This window comes from Mastomys coucha, unplaced genomic scaffold, assembly GCF_008632895.1.
Source record: "Mastomys coucha isolate ucsf_1 unplaced genomic scaffold, UCSF_Mcou_1 pScaffold1, whole genome shotgun sequence".
NCBI classification, from domain to species: Eukaryota; Metazoa; Chordata; class Mammalia; order Rodentia; family Muridae; genus Mastomys; species Mastomys coucha.
Genome location: NW_022196891.1, coordinates 57,848,096 through 57,869,449, shown reverse-complemented (window position 1 = coordinate 57,869,449; position 21,354 = coordinate 57,848,096). Strand labels below are relative to the sequence as shown.

General features: G+C 36.2%; 2 protein-coding genes across 8 annotated transcripts in view; both read left to right on the top strand.

The window, feature by feature from the left end:
* Rabgap1l (RAB GTPase activating protein 1 like) overlaps positions 1 to 21,354 on the top strand; it is a 723,114-nt gene that overhangs the window by 355,188 nt on the left and 346,572 nt on the right. The window lies entirely within an intron of this gene.
* On the top strand, positions 12,218 to 16,984 carry Gpr52 (G protein-coupled receptor 52). The gene has a single exon (XM_031386764.1). The coding sequence runs from the start codon at positions 14,162 to 14,164 to the stop codon at positions 15,245 to 15,247; it is 1,086 nt and encodes a 361-aa protein (XP_031242624.1). The 5' UTR covers positions 12,218 to 14,161; the 3' UTR covers positions 15,248 to 16,984.

Here is a 21,354-nt window from a genome sequence, read left to right as displayed (position 1 = left end):
AGTGTAGATTCTATCTCATTCTTCTACGCTGGCTTTTGATCACATTTCTCCTTTGATAACAGTCCTTTCCAAATCGAGGTAGTTTCTTACTAGGCTTTTTCCTGCTTAGCAACATCCATTTCTCCTCCAGACGTGCCTTGAAACAGCATCATAAGTTTATTCTTTCCGTTCTCAATTTCTGTCTCTTCAAAGTGATTTCTGTCAAAGGTTCAATGTTCTGAGTTGTTCTCTTGGCTACTTAATCACTTTAGCCACTTAGCTTTGAAAGTGCCTGGTGAGAAAGAAAGAATGTTCTGGCAGATGTAGGTCATTTCAGTTGATTTGTCAGTCTCTCATTCCTCATAGCATGGGTCAAAGATGGAGGAAAATACAGTATTTTAGTTTTTTTCTGAAAAAGCTTTAACTTAATGGTAATTTTAAGCCACTGTTGCTTCTGATACTTATTTAGATACATACTTTACAAAATATATATGTGTGTGTGTGTGTGTGTGTGTGTGTGTGTGTGTGTTGATAATTAACTAGAAAGGAACAGAAATCCTGTTAGCCTTAACTTTTTATCAGATATTACTGTCTTCTGTTATGTGCTAGGCACAGTGCTTATCATTGAAGGCACCAATTAAGAGATGAAAATATTTGAGAGAGAGATTAAGGTGTTACCAGTGAAGATACTCTGTTAAACAAGCATGATGTTGTGTGGCTATAATCCCAGCATTCAGGAGACAGAAGCAGTAAGATAGCTTCCAGAAACTAAATTGTTGTATGGGTAATTTTTTTTTAGTTTGTTTGCTTGTTTGTGTATGCTTTGGCATGTCAATGAGGCCATGTGTCTTCAGATGGGTCAGTTTTCCCCAAACACTTTTCCAATCCACTCCGAAACCTTTGTATATAGTATGATTGTGAACAATATAACCTCACCTTGACACAATATTTATTTATCTCTTTACATTCTGTTTTCAAATTAAGAACTATTTGTTTCTAAACATAATAATTTAACAAATGTTGTCACGATCATTTTATGACAATAATTTGTTATGAATGAGCAGCTAGATTACCAGAACATACTTCTAGTAAGGCTTTTAAATTATTGTAGAAAATACCAAAGTAAATAACTCAAGGTAATACAAAGAATACTTCTGTTCCACTTTGAGAAATACTATTAAAATTTAATGTCTGCATATAAAGAGGCAGCTTATATATATAGCATTGACAAGTAAAAAAGGCCAACAATTATTACAACATTAATCACTCAATCACTGTATGAGTATAAATGAATATAGTTAAAAATAATGATCAAATTAATTATTGAATAATTCACTCTTATTTTGTGAAATAACTTCAGCACTTAATGCAATTATAACAAAATTATATTAGATTCTTTGTGGTAATTTTGAGTGTTCTCAATTCTTTATAAAAGATAGGAAAGGTAATATTTTGTTGCATGTTGTAAGTACACAGAGATTAAGAACAGTACAAAAGTGGGCAGTGGTTAACACAGAGACTCATAACTGCACAGTGCTGAGAATGTGTAACATATCCCTAAATGGGACATTAGTATGCTCTGCTAACTCAAGGTTTAAGAAATATTATAGAAGAGGGAGCAGAAAGAATATAAGGGTAGCTGAAGAAGAGTTGTTTGAAATCCTAGTTTCAGGAAGTGACCATTCATTTCATTCATGAATTCAAAGCAGTGGAGGTTACCTGTTTCAGGATCTGCAAAAGCCGGAATCTAGCACTGCTTTAGAGGGCATCAAGTGGCCCCACACCTAGTTGATCTATTAGTAGTTGGTGCTAGAAAAGAATCACTTTTTTTTTTTGAGGTATGTGTGGCCACTGGTAAACTCCCCATGCTGCATGGATCACCCATACTTATTTGACTTCTCACAGTAAAAGTGTTTTGACTGGGTGGATTATTAAGAAAAGAAGAAGTTGCTGGGAGATTATTCAGTAGATAAGAGATTTTATTGCTCTTCCAGAAGACCTGGATTTGGTTCCCCTAACCTGTATGAAAACTCACAACCATTGTAAAAGTCTAGTTTTAGAGGATTCGATGTCTTCTTCTGGCTTCTGCAGACTCCTGAATACATGTGGTACACATAAACTAACTAACTAGCTGACTGGCTGGCTGACAGACACACACACACTCATAAGGAATTAAAAAGAAGACTATGTGAAGTTGAAAGAGGAATATGTTGGGTAAGGAGTTAGGAGAGGAGAGTGGATATGATCAATATATGTTGTATACATGAATGAAATTCTCAAAAAATAAATAAGTAGAAATATACTTTAAAATAGCAAAAGAAAATACTGCCAAATTTTGAAATCATTGCTCTGAAGGACTATATATAACTTATGTTATTTTATGAAAATAATAGAATTGTATTAGACTCAGAATTATAGTGATAGTGGTCATGGCTAGTGCTATTAATTACTGGGTTATGTAGTTGAGGGAAGTGAATTTGTCTTTTCAAAGTAATTATCATTTTATAAAATTGCAAAGATTTGTGGTATATGCAACAAGAGGAAATCCCCAAGTACTGCAACCTTCCCTTGCTAGATATGAGGAACAAACCTGTGTGTGTTCGTCAAGTGTCCTTTACTAACTTATAAGATAAACCAATTATTTGGATAGGGTGCACCCGAAACAAACCAACATACAAGTCTCTAAAAGTATTAAAGTGCATAAACACAGCAGAAGGATGAAGAGTGATGTTGATAGAAGTCTGCTTCCAGAGAGTTGGCATTGGTTCCAGAGTGCTGAGGAAGTGCACTGGAGTAATAACATGTGTGCTACATTTATTGATAAATTTTGGTTATTTGATTAGGAAGGAACAAATGAAACTAAGGGCTTTTGATTTTGTAACAGAAATACATGTCTTTTTTATTACTTAGTATAGCCATCTCTAGGAAAAGACATGAATTTCTGTTATTTCCCAGTTTAAATCCTTGAGGCCTCACCAGTGCTTATGAAGCTCTTATGAATGTTCCCTTTGTGAGGCAAACGGGATGCCAGAACATTGAACAATGAATGTCTAGTATTTGATAGAACTTCAGTAATTTTCTAATCTAACAGACCTCTAATTAGATGAATCTGGGCACAGCTTTGCAGTAAGTAGGTATTTTTAACCTTTGTTGTATTCTGCAATGGCACTTTGAGGACTTGGGGTAAGGAACAAGTTAGAAGACCAGAAAACTCAGGTTTTGTACAAACAGTTGTGTGCAGTGATTGGACCTTGACTCCATGATAATCTCCTGGTGTTCATGGGATTTTGTAGTGTGTACTAAATCCACAATGATGGATACATGTATTACTGATTTAAGTAGTGTAGAAATGATACTTTAAGCTATATCTCAAGATTTTGTTTGTTTTTTTAAAATTGAATTCCAGAAACAATTTGTAAAGAGCATGAATATTTCAAGATTTCTTTTTCAAACCTGAGTCATAGATGCTGCATTTCAAGCCAAGTTAAGGTTTGATTATTCTATACTTCATAGCTCTTTAAAATTCTAGTTGCTATAACAACTTTGATATTTCTTTATTATTTTTAGCGCATCAGTTGCCATAACAATAAGATATCTCAAAAAATAGCAAATTTTTTTATAATGGAAAACTTCCTTTCAATTAAAAATGATGTTAAATGAACATTTCTTTCCTTTAATGTTAACCTGTTATTTAAAATGGGATGTTCACACATCTATGTAGACTTTTTCCCCCAAGAGATATTATGTGGTTAACCTTTCCCACTATGATTTTACTGTACAAAATTTGAAGGAAAATGACCATTTCATCTCCTTTCTCTGAGCTAATACTAATTTTATTAAGATTTCATTTAAAAATTGTACTAAATAATCTAATTTTCAGATGAACTATTCCATAAAATAAGGAAAACTCTTAAATATGAGACTTAAGAAAACTTGGCCTTTTTGTCTTATGTTATTTGAAATGCAATTCCAATGTTTTAATCATACTAAAAATTGTGCCATTTCACTCATCCAGAAATAACCTGCAGTCTAGGACTAAGTGACACCAAGAGAGGAAGACTTGTAAGTAGTCTTTGAGAAAAAGTTATCATAAGCTTTGTTCTCAGGTATTATACCTTTAGGAAATTGCAAATAGGAACTTATAAGAGGAAGTAAAATATATTGTTTTATGATATGCATAGAAAGTCAAAATGATGGGAGATGTGTATTAATTTTAGTACCCAGTCACCTGTAAAATAGGGACATAGGGACAGAACAGTTCTATCTTTCACTCACCGGGCTATCTTTCACTCACATGCCACAGTTGCAAAGGTGTGATTATGCTAGAAGACAGGGTTTTGATTGCTGTTAACAGTGGTGATCACGCACTGTTAGGCAAACAAGTGCGCATTCATTGTTGGCATGTGAGAAAGCACAGATTCATGGTTACTTTGGTTGTGATTTACACAAAGCTTAAGTGTATTATATCATTATTGTTGCAATGTATACATGCAAATGGTCTACACATTTTGCATACTGAATGTTGTTATCCTTCCTGAATGATCTTTTGTTTACACAAATCTTGAATTTGTGTGAATGCCCATGAATACATACACTTGCATACACATGTTCATATGTGTGAGCACAAGCACACTGTTGATCCAGCTACCACTTTGTTATAATGCAGAAAAATTAATCTTTTTTATGTTTTGGAACTTTGTGTAAAGTGTGCTCTTTGAGGCATGACTTTTCCCCTTAGTGTTTAGGTTCACCTGTGGTTTTTTACTATTTTTATTCCTTTGTTACTCTAAGCAGCAGGCCATAGTAAGAATGTATCACAGTTTCTTCAAGTACGTACCTGTGGATGGATGAATATCCTGTTTCTAGTTTGGACTGTTTAGTTTTGTACATGCTACTGAGAACATTTTTTTTGTGCAAGGCTTGATATCTTACAGGTTTTTTTTTTTTTTTTTTTTTGTGTGGGTATATGTGCACGTCCTTTGGATTGAGATGGTGGGCCATAGTATAGATTTATTCAATACCATGAGGATTTTAAAAATGTTTGTCACAGTTTCTAAGTTTTGTCCATTTTATATTACCATCACCAGTCTGTAAACATTTCAGTTGTTTTGCAATCTTATCAAAAAATTTTATTGCCAGTCTGATAATTTTAGCCACTGTAGTAAGTACATTGGAAACTTATTATTGTTTGATTTTTGCCTTTAACAAATGACTTGAACGAAGCACCTTTTACTCCCCATCCCTAAATAGTGTATATAGTCACCATGTGGTGACTTTGAGTCATGTATAATTATGTTGTAGTCTGATCCAACCTCTGGGTGTGTGTGTATGTGTGTGTGTGTGGGTAAAATAAGGAAAACTTTTAGATATGAGATTTAAGAGAGCTTGACATTTTTCTTCTATGTTATTTGAAAAGCATGTCCAATGTTTTAGTCATAGTAAAATGGTGCCATCTCACTTACCCAGAAATAACTGGCAGTCTTTGAAAAGCTGGCCTTTCTTGGTGGTGCATACATTTGAAGATGCTTTTTTTTCTAATTAAAAAAAATTAAGTTGCAAAATACATTTCAGTAATCTGTATTCACTTTGCTGGGCAATAATAGCACAAGAAAACTTAGTTCCTCTATGGAGTTACCACCTAGTGCTCACTGACTACCATCTTCCCAGCTCCCCGTAACTGCTGCCAGTCCCTGAGCACCGCAGTTGTACTCAATCTCTACTGCTTTCATTTTTTGATTGTTTGTTATTTTCATTAACTTACAGAGTGTCAGCCTGTGATTGTAGCAGATATTTTCATAAAAATATCTTTGTTTTGTGTATGTTGTGCTTGTAATTTCTGTCATCCTTTTGGCTTGTTAATTTTGTTATTTCTATTAATTTGTAATTTCTATTATTTTTATTAACTTATAAACTTTACTTCTGGGCCATGAATATATTATCCCTCTAGTGTGTTTCCTTTTGGAAGCTGTTTGTATTTCATTCATATTTGTATATAGATATTTCGTTCCTACAAGTAAGTATTTATAGGTGTCATATGAGGAGGTGACCTTAGTTCATATTTCCCAGTGAGTGTTGAGAGTTTTCTAGTGCTGTTTACAGAACAATCTCCTTAAGCCTGTGCTTTTTTTAGAGATCTTACTGAGATTCAATTGACAGTAACTGAGACCTTAACTTTTGCATCATTTCCTGTCCCTCAGGTCTGTTGTCTAGGCTGTTTCTATTGCCCGTCGTCTTACAGTGTGTCTTGAGACTAGGTTGTGTCAGCCTTTCAAGTTTGTTTCTTTTTTTTCTTAAAGATTTATTTTATTTTATTTTATTTATGTGTATGAGTACACTGTAGCTGTACTGGTGGTCATGAGCCATCATGTGTGTGGCTGCTGGGAATTGGACTCAGGACCTCTGCTGGCACCGCTTGCTCTGCCCCGCTAGCTTGGCGTAATTCACTGTTGCTGTCTTCAGACACACCAGAAGAGGGCGCCAGATCTCATTACGGGTGGCTGTGAGCCACCATGTGGTTGCTGGGATCCAAACTCAGGACCTTCGGAAGGGCAGTCAGTGCTCTTATTCCCTGAGCCATCTCACCAGCCCTATTTTTCTTTTTTTCTTTTAAAAGATTGTTTCACAGTAGTCATCTCAAATTCTTTGTTTACATTTAGTTTTATAATCTGCACTTGGTTGGTTTTACAGATAAACCTGCCCCAGATTTTAATATGAGTATCCATAGATAAACTGGTGAGACTTTTTTTTTTTTTAAAAAAATGTTAACACGTCTTCAAAAACATAATGATGGTATATCCCTGCATTTCCTTAAACCTTTAACTTTGTCTTGGTGACATTCTGTAATTCTCAGAGTAGAGATATTATTCTGATTTTATTAGTTATATCCTTGTATTCTGCTGTATGAGCCTAATGTAAATGGTTTATTGTTTTATTATTTTAATTTCATGTTTATTACATGTATACAACAGTGAAGTACCTCATATTTTTAAAAAGTATTCTCATTTCCTTTTGTTTTAATGGGTATAGAGTAGTTATTTTAATATTTCTCACATATACAGTTATGCCTTTCATGAATGGTACATGGAAGTAATATGGATCCACATGCTTGTCTACTCCCATTCTGAGGGAGGATTCAGTTTTCCCAATATTTCATTATGAGACACTCTCCCGAGCATATGTCTGTATCAGACTGAGAACACTCTCTCTATGGTGTCCATAAGTAAAATTTTGTTACTTCTACTTCACTAAATATTGAAGTTTTGGTTCATAATAAAGCAGTGGCAAGAAAATAAACTTTTGTTGTACTGTGTAGAGCTCACTAATCAATAGATTATTATGTGTATCATTTCAGAGCATTTGCTATATAGCACTTAGCTCAAGTTGCCTCAGTGTTATCCTGAATAGTACATTACAAGGTAATTGAAACTGCATTTAGTAGCAGTTGACATTCTTAAAATAAGTAATCAACCATTATTGTTTGCTAAAACTCAAGTTTTTAAAGCATTGTAACTATTGATATAGAATTGGATTTAGGGAAAGTTGTAAATTACTGATAATTCTCTAATACTCAAATATATGAAGAGATCAACTGTTTTTCATTGTAATTTGGTCATATTTTCCGACTTCTTCCTGGATGTCTTTGTTATACAAAGGATTTTCAGTGGTTTTGTTTATTTTAACCTTAAAAACCTGTATTGTTTTGTCCTTGAAGTTTGTACTAGTTGTTTCCATATGTATTATATAAAGATTATGATAAAATGTGTTTGTTAAAATCCTATTCTGTGCCCAGTGGTATTAAATTGGCACTTTAGATATAATAGTGAACAAAGCAAGTGTTGGTCCCTCATGAGGCTCCAACTTGCTCAAGAAGACAAGTGAGAGAAATAAATAATTACAAGTTATGGTAAGTATAGGATCTGGTTCGGTGCTCTTTGGGAACTCAGAGACGCTTTCCCAGGGGAAGAAGTTATTGGAAAGATTGCCATTGAATTGAATGAGAGAAAGATGGTAGCACATTTTGCAGCCATTGTAAGTACTCTGAGGCAGCAGGCAGCACAGTGAACCTGTGCTTACAGTGTTGAGATATGGAGAGTTTGTCTAACCCAAATATCCTAGAAGGAAAATGAGAATAGACAGCTAAATGGAGACAAGATTTTATAGGACCTTTTATGAAATACAGAATAAAATAGAGATTTGCAATGTTAGTACTGCTCATATGGTTCTTTTGTGTCATCATCTGTTATTTATCCTACTTGGCATTAAGAGCCTTACCCTTACTGTTACATTTCTCTTGCTGTGATAAGATACTATGACCAAGGGAACTTACAGAACAATGGGTTTTGGGAGGACATTAGTTTCAGAGGTCTAAAACGTCCATGGCTATCATGGTAGGTAGCATGGTAGCAGGTAGGCAGACATGGTAGTGGACCAGTAGCTGAGAGCTTACATCTTGATCCACAAGCACAGGGCAAGAAGGCTAACTGGGAGTGGGTTGGGCTTTAGAAACACCGAAGTCCAGCCCCAGTGACACACCTCCTATTTCAACAAAGCCAGGCCTCCTATTTATTCCTAAACATTTCCACCAATTATGGACCCAGTATTGAAATATGGAACCTGTGGAGGTGATTCTGATTCCAACTATGACACTTACTCTGCTTTCTAGAGCATTGTTTGGGTGATTAAATAATGAAATAACATATATATTACAGTCTAAATTTTAAAAATTCATGCTTCTGCTGTTTCTTTTAATAAATTATAGCTTGTGCTTTTAGGAAGTCATTATAAAGTAAGACCAAAGACATCTCTGCGTTTTTCTGGTTAGCACCCATCAATTAAAAGGAGAGGGAAGTAGTTGCTAGTGATGATAAAAAGGGTGGCAGTGACACCCAGACGCTAAGATGAGAAGAGTGATTCTTTAACTCAAAAGAAGGCATGGTGTATGTGAAGTGCTAGAAAATATATATTACTGATCCAGTTATTGAAGCTCCACATTGTCAATTATTTCCTGTAACTACCAGAAAAACTGATAAAGAAAGCCAAGGGCCAGAAGAGTCACTTAATATAAAAGAAATCTTGTCTTATCGGAACTTCTGACACCTTTTTGGTTTTTATTTATTTATTTATTTATTTATTTTTGTAGAAGGAAGAATGGAGGCTTAAATTCTGTTTCCCATTGTAACCTTATATCCTGGAATCCCATGCAACCATGGGTTGCTTATAATACTTTTAGATTAAAATCCTCTCTAGTATTATATTTGAAAATATGTGAAACTAAAGCAATTAAATGCTTCAGTTCCTCTACATGAGTAGGTTTTTATAGGTGTGCGCTTCCTTACAATGTTCTTAATTTTAGGAATAATTAATACCTTTTAAAATATGTGTATTTTTAAATGATTTAAATTTTGGTAACTTGAGTATTAATAATGATCAGTGACACTTAATTTTTAAGAGCATTTAGATTCATTTGTTGAGTTTTATGTATGTTTATATGAGCTTTTGTGTATGCAGTGTGTGCTGGGTGTGTGCAGATCAAAAGAGGGTATCAGATCTCACAGAACTGGAGTTTGAGCTTATGGTGGTTGTGAACTGCTATGTGGGTGTTAGAAGCAGAAGTGGGGTCCTCTGCAAGAGCCGTAAGCTACTGAGGCATTTCTCCAGCCCTTAGTACTTGATTTCTAAAATTGTTTTCTAGTAAAGCTTAACTTTTACTTTTCGTAGTATAGAGTGGATGGCATGTCTACAAACACGAATATTTAGCATATATAATTTTCTTTTGAATATTTATTGTAATGTTTAAGAATATTCTTATCTCGCCAGGCAGTTGTGGCACATGCTTCTAATCCCAGCACTTGGGAGTTAGAGGCTGGCTGATTTCTGAGTTCGAGGCCAGCCTGGTCTGCAGAATGAGTTCTAGGACAGCCAGGGATACATAGAGAAACCCTGTCTTGAAAAAAAAAGGAATATTCTTTTCTCACTTAATTTAAATGATTTAATCTGTTTAAGTTCAATGTTTCCCTGTAAAATAATACTTTGTAACTTTTGCAATTACACATAAATATTTACTTTTCAAAACTAAACATATTCATCTTTTTTTTTTTTTTTTTTTTTTTTTTTTTTTTTTTTTTTTGCGGGGGTGGAGGGTAGGAAAGAATTTATTTGGCTTCTACTTCCAAAGCGTGGGTTCATCATTGAAGGAAGTTGGGACAGGAACCCAAACAGGGCAGGAACTGAAGATGCGGGCTGATGCAGAGTCCACGGAGGGGTACCGTTTGTTGGCTTGCTCAGACTGCTTTCTTATAGAAGCCAGGACCACCTGCCTAGGGATGGAATCACACACAACAGGCTAGGTACTCCCCCAATCAATTACTAATTAAGAAAATGCCTTATAGTAGGATCTTAGGGAAGCATTTGCTTAGTTGAGGTTCTGTCCTAGTTTGTGTGTCAAGTTGACATAGACTATCAAGCACATCTTGGGACTAATGAAACATACTCATCTTAAGATTTACTATTCTAACTTGTTTCATAAATATTTCTGTTGAGATGTGTACTATCTTTCTGTATTTCTATTCCACCCATGAAGACTTTAAAAATAGCACAGTTTTCCAGAAAGACAGCTTAACATGGGGGGCAGAATAGGTGTTCTATGCTTTATAAACCATCTTTATAAAACCTGAAGATATCTTTCTAACATATTTTCTGAATGGCAGTTATTAGTAGAAAGAAGAGGATCTGATTTAGTGATACAGTGTTAGAAATGACAATTTTAACCATTTCTAGTCTCTGTGTCTTAACTCTGTCATTGGAGTCAAGTCATACTTCCTTCTAAAGTTTTCTCTTTGTCCATTTGTGGAGCAGTTACTGTAATTGTTGCATAGAGATTTACTCTTTTAAAAAGTATTATATGTATTATTTATTAAAGGGCAGGAAGAAAGAGAAGGGAGAGGGAGGGAAGAAAGAGAAGGATAAGAAAAAGGAGGGAGGGAGGGAGAGAGGGAGAAGGGAAGGGAGAGGGTTCCCTAGAGCTTCCATGGGCATGCTTGTGCTGGAGTACACATGTGAATATTGGTGGAAAACCTGTGCAACTCTGTTCTGTCTTTCCACAGTGACATGGGTGGGGATCAAATGTGGGTTGTCATAGTGGTTGGTGACAAGTGCCCTTTACATGCTGAACCATCTCAGGCTTGAGATTTAAGAATTTTATAAAAACAAAGTATAAAAGCCCATAGCAAAATTAGGATATGTTTTTAACAAGTATTGTCTTCCATTCATATTTTTATTTTTCTGATTTGTTTTAATACTATAACAATTGTATACAATTGTTTAGTAGGTTTTTTAATGTATTGAACTATGAGAAATAGGATTAGAATAAATAAATGATTGCATGTGGTATGTAAACCTACATAAAAATGTTTTAATATACATAAAATACTTGAGCAAATATGTATTTTGCCTCTATAAACTTAAATATATGTAATTCAAGCACTGTGGGATGGATTTCTTTAGCTCTGACATGTTTAGTGTAGTAAGTTATACATAGACTAATTGTTCCTGTTTATTCAGATGCTCCCTGTCTTCTGAGATCATATTTGACCCAGGTATTTCTTCAGACAGGTTTCACTGTCATGGTCCAGTCTGGTGTTCAGTGTGCTAAGCTCAGCACGTTCATGTGGGTGTGGTAGGTACTAAAGAGACGATTAGCTGACTTTTAATTTCTAATAAAAATATGACTGTTTTATAGTGAAAAAACAGTAGTCATATGATTTAGTTTATGGGAGACTTGAATGATTTTTAATAATTCATGTTTTTTGTACCAAAGAGTATTACATTACTGCTGACTTTTAGTGTCATAGTACCTTGTGGTAGTTTCTCTACAAGGTTTAAAGGGATATGCCAGTTTTGTTTCCCTAGTACTATTCATAAGAAATAATTTGTGCAAATGCTTTAAGGAGAATGCCTCCATAAGTCCTTACATACCGTTTACATATTATGAGGATTGGTCAGTTTCATTGTCTTCTTTTGTCAATCTTGATCCGAGATCGCAGAGTAAGTCTATAAGCCTGCATGTGCCTGGCAACTGTTACCTAGTGACAGTTTCAGCTGCAGTAGCCATTGGCTGTGCTGTAGATTGGGGCAGGAGGACCGAGTCACCTTTCTGATGGTGAGTTCTTCATCAGCTCAGGAGGGGAAGGAGGAGGAGGAGGAGGAGGAGGAGGAGGAGGAGGAGGAGGAGCAGACACTGGCTCAGGTGGAAGCAGCAAGACTGAGAAACTGGAAAGAATCTCCCGGCAGCTTCCCAATAGCTGCATCAACAGTAAATCGGACTTCTGAATCAAGCAGCCCAGTCTCGTAGCTGATCAGAATGAATGTACATAAGAAGCATCACCTTATTCCTATAACGAGAACTATTTTCTGATAAGTGAAACTCAGCATGTCCAAGGAGGAATATCCCGTGGCTGTCAGAAAAGGACTTGCCTGAATGATGTGTTGCTGCACGAGAAAATAACTTTGAGAAGAATGCTTTCTATTAAGCTGCTACATTGTTTCTGAAGAAAAGGTTTTCATTTCTAGTGCATGCTAGTTCTTCAAAAGCTGTGACAACAAAGAGTGACAAGAGACTCCCCAAATTGCCTATACTTGGGGAAAAAGACTTTGGCAAATGTTAACGGTACCAGAATGACCTTGGAAGCCTTTCGGATGGATTCTGCCCTGCCACAATCGCAGTATGTCGAAGTCCAGGATTTAAATCCATCTTGATATTTTGAGGTATTTTAAAAACAAGACTAATTTCCAAACTACCTGATGGCCCTGCTTTAATTGTGCTTTTGCTTAAAATAGAATACAGAAATAGGCAAGGTATTTTCTTAACATATGGCTGTTAATAACTGTAAATATAATAAACAAGCTAATTTTCCACTTTCAAGTGTTTAGTTGAAGTAATGATTGAATGTGTTAGTCAACTAGTGAAAATAAGAAAAGTCTAATAAATTGGAATATGAAGCCTACTAGAAAGACTTGAGGACTAGGTAAGAGCAACATCTCCAGTGAAATGTGCTCAGTGTACAGGGAGGTTTCCATTATGGTCTAAATTCATCTATATTTATGAGATTGGGGCATTGTTGCAAATGTGAGGAATTACTTCCAGATGTACACTTCATTATACCTTTTTTATAAGGAAATATCATATTAAATAATGAAAGTTATTTTCAGATATAGATGCTGAAGTTAATACCAAAGATTTTATTTTAAAATAGAATAGATATAAATTACAGTGCTGTTAGCAGCTACAGCAGCTGGGGTGGGCTAAAGGTGTTTTCAAATGTTTAAAGAATTCATACAGAATCAGGACTTCAGAAGTTTTCCCTATTTTCTACTTTTAGGTGTTATCACACTATTTCATTGTGTCATGCATTCCCCACTGGAAGTTACCTTTTATTCTCATAAGCATTATATGGAAATCTGGAGCCTGACTTTTGCTGTCACTGTACCTCATTGTGTCCACACAAATGAACCTTTGGGAATTAGACTTGACAGAATTGTTGTAAGAGAAATGGCTCCTAAAGTTTTCCCATCAGCATCAGATGTGAACCTCTGAGGCCAAGGACACACTGTCATAAGAACTTTCTCTTGGCTTTTCATCTAAAACTAGGATCTTAATTATTTAAATTATAAAATATGAATAGTTTTCATTGCAGCTCATCATGGGAGGAGCAGGAGACCTCAGACAGTTTAGGATTATTTCCTTCAGTTTTTATTCTAGTTGATGTCTAAGAAACTTTCTCTTAAGAGGAACATTTCTTCCCCTGATTTTTTTTTACAAATTTAATTTTTCATAGTACTAGCTGATAAATCTATTTTCTGTAGAAGTGCCTGTATCTGCAAACGTTGCTTGTAAGCACGGGAGGGAGCTAACCAGAGACCTCTTTTCACCTTTCTAGCTCATTCTCCTCCCTTATCCCACAAATCTGAGATGTGTCACTGGTGAACTAAGGCTGATGAAGAGACCTGAGCACACTGGGGGATGCTCAGCTATAATACAGGCACTGTGGGATGCTCAGCTGTAATACAGGCACTGGCACTTTCTACTGAAGCAGGTTCTGAGACACTGATTTGCAGAGTTTAACAGATGCTGGCCCGGGTACCTGCTTTTTGGAGCCAAAGCTGCAAATTCCATTAATTTCAAGCCATGAATGAATCCAGGTGGACTGAATGGAGGATCCTGAACATGAGCAGTAGCGTTGTGAATGTGTCCGAGCATCACTCCTGCCCACTTGGATTTGGTCACTACAGTGTGGAGGATGTCTGCATCTTTGAGACAGTTGTCATTGTTTTGCTGACATTTCTGATCATCTCTGGGAATTTAACAGTCATCTTTGTCTTTCACTGTGCTCCGCTGTTACATCATTATACTACCAGCTACTTCATACAGACGATGGCATATGCTGACCTCCTCGTTGGAGTTACCTGCTTGGTTCCTACTCTGTCCCTTCTTCATTACTCTACAGGTGTTCATGAGTCATTGACTTGCCAGGTGTTTGGATATATTATTTCAGTTCTAAAAAGCGTTTCTATGGCATGTCTTGCTTGCATCAGTGTGGATCGATATCTTGCAATAACCAAGCCTCTTTCCTACAATCAACTGGTCACTCCTTGTCGCCTGAGAATTTGCATTATTATGATTTGGATTTACTCCTGCCTAATTTTCTTGCCTTCCTTTTTTGGCTGGGGCAAACCTGGTTACCATGGTGACATTTTTGAATGGTGTGCCACATCTTGGCTTACCAGTGCCTATTTTACTTGCTTTATTGTTTGTTTACTTTATGCTCCTGCTGCCTTGGTTGTCTGCTTCACTTACTTTCACATTTTCAAAATTTGCCGGCAGCACACCAAAGAGATAAATGACCGGAGGGCCCGATTCCCTAGCCATGAAGTAGATGCCTCTAGGGAAGCAGGACACAGCCCTGATCGTCGCTACGCCATGGTTTTATTTAGGATAACTAGCGTGTTTTACATGCTATGGCTTCCGTATATTATTTACTTTCTTCTAGAAAGTTCTCGTGTCTTGGAAAATCCAACACTGTCCTTCTTAACCACCTGGCTTGCTATAAGCAATAGTTTTTGTAACTGTGTAATATACAGCCTCTCCAACAGTGTTTTCCGCCTTGGCCTCCGAAGGCTTTCTGAAACGATGTGCACATCTTGTGTGTGTGTAAAAGATCAGGAAGCACGAGATCCCAAACCTAGGAGACGAGCAAATTCCTGCTCCATTTGAAGAGAATTACATAGTAAATCAAATGTAATGTGACAGTGGTTTTGGATTGTATTCTTGATTCATTTGGAAATTTGCCCTAGAGAAATATTTATGTGAATAGTTGACCATGAAGTGAAGAATTAAATTAAAGATCTTTTTTATTTCCTTTGTGCAAGTCAAAAAAATTGGGAAAGGGTGTTTGAAGAATAATCTCATAAGATAACTACAGCCTGTGAATATATGTTCAGTGTTAGATCCTCATCACTGATGATAGAAGAGGAACTACAAAATAGGAGCAAACCCCTTGGTATCTCTCTTTCTGTGTCCTCTCTATCCATGTGTCTGTCTTCTATCTAGTCTTTTTCTGTGTTCGTACTCCTTATACTTGTGGGAGTTACTATTTGTTAACTTCCCTTTATGAGAAGTGCAAATACATATATGTGGCCAAATGTCGCCTTGCCATCAGAGCGTTGAGACATGTCAGTCTATATAAGTTGTGTTGCCTTTAGAGAGGATGCACAGTGTTAAATTTTGTTGTTTGTCATACAATCTCTGTGCCTGTGTTCTTGCCATCATCTCCCTAGCACAGATTTCTACTGCACACAGAAAGGAGTAGTATCTTTCCTTCTGTATAGAAGGCCACTTGGTTTCCTGTTCCTTTTCTCAGTACCTGTTATTGCTTTTTCAGTTTTTCTTTAATCCTGTGGGACACATTCTAGAAGTGTCTTAGTTGATGAAAGAATCCTCTGTATAAGGCAGTCAAGATGGTAAACAAGTTATTTTTCAAACAAAGCAATCTAGTAGCTAGGAGGTACTGAAGTATTCAATACTTCAGTGGATTTTGAAAACATTTCTACCAGCTTTCTTTAAAGTTAGTTCATGTGCCTCAAGTAAAGTCCTCTTGGCTATAGTGAAGTGTTTTTTTAATTTTCTCTCTAAAGCCCACAGTAATACTAATGCAGATGCAGATTACTCGGCAGTAACGAGGTATTACTCTGTGCTGCCCAGGATGCCCTTTAGAGGAAGCCCGACCCTGCAGTGATATCCTAGGTCTGCAGCAGCTCACTGGCACGTCCACTATTCATTGGTGTTGTGTGTATTTGCATATTCTATATTTTTACAAAAATATAAGTTATATTACATGATCTGTGCCTAATGTTTTCTTAGCACAATTCATATATCAATGTTGTTTAAGGTATCAACATTGGAAAACATATATATGGACTAACTTTAAAGTGGAAATACTTTTGTGTCATTGTTATTCAGATATTTATATTAGATGAATCTGCATTCTTAGAGTTGCTGGGAATGTAGTATACTTATAAAAGCAGTTTAGATATGTCAGTATTTTGTTTTATAATGGTCTGTTTTCAAATGCAGGGATGAAGTTATTTTTTAGTGTGCTGAGTGTAATAATAAGTTGGGGAATTAGGTTCAGCTGTAGTAAAGTGGATGTGAGCAGAGCAGCTTATGTTCTTACCCTAAATTCTTGACTGGAAGAGGTTTGAAACTTTCTACCACACTACTGAGAATTTTTCTTCCTATCACTTCAGACTTTTGTATTTTATGAAAAGTATTTAATGAAGCGTGCCTATGACTCTTGACACAGAAGCCAACCATATCTGCACACTGGTGTTTTGACTTCAGAAGTCTGTTAAAGAAGTGTTGTCACTTTATTAAGGTTGTTCTGAACCCCTGTATATTTTTTAAATATGTAAGAAAGGTTTAAAATAAATAATAAAATAGTATTCTATATATCAAAACCAGATTTTGTATCAGTTTACTGAAGCACCAGGAATAAGAGTTACTTGGGAAATCAGAATCAAATTGTTCTGTACTTCATAGATGAGGATTGTGTGGAGTCTTGTTTCCTGATTGCTAGTGATATCATAGATGAATTGAGGTGTACCATTTTAAACAGTATTTCTATTTCTTCAAATATGATAAATAAATTCTTCAATATTATTCATGTTATTCAGGAACCCATTTTTGTCTTGTTTAATTTAACCTAACTTAGAGGGGCTGGAAAGATGTCTCAGTGATTGAGAGCACTTAGCACTCTTATAGAGACTTGAGTTCCATTCTCAGCATCCATGGGGCAGTGACTGCATCCCTGGAGGAGCTGATGTCCTCTTCAGGCCTCTGCAGGCACCCACGCTCATCTGCACACACCTCCATACAGACATACACATGCATACATAATAAAAATAAATGTTCATGGGGCTTAAAGTCTGAGCAGGCATTCTAGAGTGATTTCCTCTCCTGGATTTTCCTCATAATGTTAAACGAATTTCTGCCAGGTTTAGCAGTAAGTTTTATTTCTATTATAACATTTAATCCTCTCTATAGCCCTTGCTCACACTACAGGTATTATTTCCAGTCTAGAGCTGAGGAAAAATGATTCACTCAGGATCACTCAACCAATTACAGAGCCTTCTGCACACTTCTCTGGTGGCTTTGCCTGTGTAGGATGCCTATGTACCCCACAGTTGTCTGTACCTGGCCTTAGCTGAATAGCGGCCTACACTGCAGTTCAGTCAAGCCTCCAGGCCTGTGCAGCTCATTGTGCTTTTTCTTCAAAGTTTTCTGGGCATCATTTATGTTTTCAATGCTGTTTTTGCCTCAGCTTCCCCCACCCCCAGAGAGTATCATTTTCTTTGATCTTGTACGCTTCTTTTATTAAAACCTCAGCCTGGTAAGCCCAACCTTACCAGCATATTTTGTAATCAAATTGAATCTCTGCTATTTTCTTGATTTTTTTTTTTTTTTTTTTTGGTCATTTATGGTAGATTTTCCTTGATAGCTTTTTAAAGCTCTTTGAACTCTCTCTTTCTTTCTTTCTTTTTTCCTTCTTTCTTCCTTCCTTTCTTTCTTTCTTTCTTTCTTTCTTTCTTTCTTTCTTTCTTTCTTTCTTTCTTTTTTAAAGAGAGAAACCCTTTGAAGGGGAAGAGTGAAAAATAAAGACTTTTTAACCTTTAATAAAGAAGATACAACCTTGTAGCAGACATGCTGGTCTATTGGCTCCTAAAATATGTTTGCTGCACTGAGTCTCCCTTGAACGGGTCGTTTGTGAGTGGACCACCCGTTGGCAGCACCCTATGGGCCGTCATTCTCTGTGCTTTGGCTAGTGTGCTTCTGTATGTCCATCTGCAGCAAGAAGGAACTTTCTTATGCAGTGTGCAAGCTACATTTATATATGGATAGAAGGTCTGGGAGGGTGCGGGCTGGAACGAGAGTAGGAATAGGATTAAAATATGTTGTTGGAAATTCTAAAGGAGTTACAAAAAATGTCTTTTTTTAAAAAAAACAAACCTTTATCATAGTGTGAAAGACACAGAGTGAAGAACATTCTGGACTCTGGGCAATTTACTTCCTTTTCATATATTTTAATATGTGTTTACATGATAAGGTGGTAATTGGAGACTATTCTTTTAGTTTTTAAGAATGGGTAACACATGTTTCCTATCATGGTATTGTATTTTGCAGTACTTTACTGGTTTGATTGTTAGTGAGAGTCAGAAATTATGCTGTATTCTATTATCCACATAATATAGCTATAAAGTAATGAATGGCTTCAGACCCTGCTAAAGTATCCCCATGAGTGTATGTAGCCCTGTGGTCCTGGAGAGATACTGAATGTTTCAAGACCTCAGTTTTCTCATTGACAAAATCAGGTACTGGTTCCTATAGACTGTTCTCAGCACGGCTTCTTCACATAGAGTGTTCAGAATGTCTAGCTGCTGTTTGACTAACTTTCCGCTACCAGAGTTATTAACACAAAACTCTAAACTAAAAAATCCTAGCTGAGAGAGAACTAATCCATTCAGAACTAGTCTTTTCTCAGATAGTGTCTTCTCTTGCTCACAGGTGTTTCAAACCCAGATTTTGGATTGGACTTTGATGTTTTTAATTATATAAATGTCCACAACATCTGAAGACACAGTTCCCAGGAATAGTTACTTGTGATTAAAGATATCCCACAAGCTGCTGTTAAGACATTCGGATATGAGTCAGAGATTGCCTTCTTATTTCCATGTATTAAATAAGGTTGAAAACATTCTTTGTTCAACAAGGTTACAATACTAAGTAGGGATTGTCTTATTTTTCTTTGCAATATGAATTCTGGCATTCATTAAAATGGAGTTTGAACTATTTTGTCACATATATTTTTTAGTTATTAGTAAGCTGATTTAGTCTTCAGTTACCATAAATTATATGTTTTAAAATAAATGAGATTATTAGCTTAAAGAATTTTTCTCAGATCCTTCCCATTCTCTAATCATTAGGTCTGAGAAAGATGCACCTATGTAATAAGCAGATAAAAACCAAGCTGTGGGGAGTCTGACAGTGTGACGTCTGAGCACAGTTATCACCTACATTCAAGCCACACTGTGACTAGGTACAGCACTTACACTGCTGGACCAATTCAGCATAGCTCTGTATTTTCCTGTGAGTGCTTTTCTTCTCTGGATAAAGCTGTTTCAGAGCTAGGGATGTCGTTCAGTTGGTAGAATGCTTGCCTAGCATGCACAGAGCCCTGATTCAGATCCATAAGACAGCATACACCAGAGTGGTAGTATCAATACTTATAAACTTTAGTACCAGGGGATCCATTGTCGTCTTTTGGACTCCATGGGTATTTTGTGCATGTAATGTACTGGAATAGCCATACACATGAAATTAAAAACATTTCAAAAGCAATGACTGTATTTTTTGATTAAGAAAAATATGTAGTTACTGAGGAAAACAGTAATTGTAATGGAAAATACATTCCTTTTCAATATTTTCCAAAATGAATATTTTATCCAGTGCTAATTTTGCCTCATAATTTTAAATATTAACAATCTTATTTTAAATAGTAGAAATAGGTGTAAATATTAAGGTGTTAAGATGTTTTGTTCTTTGCCAGCCTCCTGTCATTTCTTTTGTATAATGAGGAATTACTTTATGACCAAAGAAAGAAAATTTATGTTTCACCAAGAAGAACACTAAATATTAAAAAATATATATATTTTGAGAGGCTAGCCCTATGGCTCAGTGGATAAATGTGTTGCCACGAAGCCTAATAACTTGAGTTAAATTCCCTAGACCAACATAGTGAGGGGAAAGAATGGCCTCCTAATCGCTGCTCTCTAAACACACATATGCACACATGCATGTACACATGGATGCACACACTTATAGTTACAATTATTTTGTTATTTTGAAAGTTTTTTAATGTTACAAGTAATTAACAATGTCTTAATATCTACCTATGAAAATACTTTTTATATAACTTTAAGATTTCTGAAATATTTCTGATTGTTTTTTTCCTTCCCTCCCTCTCTCTTTTCTTTTTTTCTTAGAAAACTTGCAATATTAGATGTTTTTGCTGTATTTTAGCTTTAACCTAAGCAGTTTGGGATTATCACTGAATCTAAAATAATATCAGTCTCTTATTTTTTAGTGAACTATTCAATATTCTTATTTACGTCCTAGAGCTCTTTCCTTATACCCCTCTCCTCCTCTGAGAGGGCTCCCCACCCTCACCGCCCCCCAATCACATGCCCCTTCCCTGGGCCATCAAGTCTACAGGATTAGGCACTTCCCCTCCTGTTGAGGCCAGACAAGGCAGATGCATTTTCTTAAAAAGAAAAAAGTAGTAGGAAGCTGGGCATAGTGATGCATGCCTGTAGTCCTAGCCACTAAGGTAGACTGTGGGAGGAAGGCTAAGAAAAGAGCCTCCTTAGAGTCCAGGACTTGGAAGTTTTGTCTGTAACATTAAAATGTAAGTAAAAGATCGTATATGGTCATTTCTATTTTAAAAAAGATTCATTCTTTTATTTTATGTGCATCCATATTTGCCTGCAAATATGTATATATGTGCACTCTGGGTACACAACTCAGAAGAGGTTGTCTTAATACCCTGAAACTGGACCTGATGCCACCATGTACGTTCCAGGAACACACCCTTGGTCTTCTGCATGAGCAACAAGTGTTCTTGCCCCTAAGCCAGCTCCTCAGCTATCCCCTGCCTTTAAACAAACGATTCAGAGACTTCTCCAGTCCTCCTACCTTTCCTATAGCAAGCAAAGTGTAGTGGTTAAAGAGAAAACTACAACTCCTTCCGTGGATATTTGGTCCCCCCC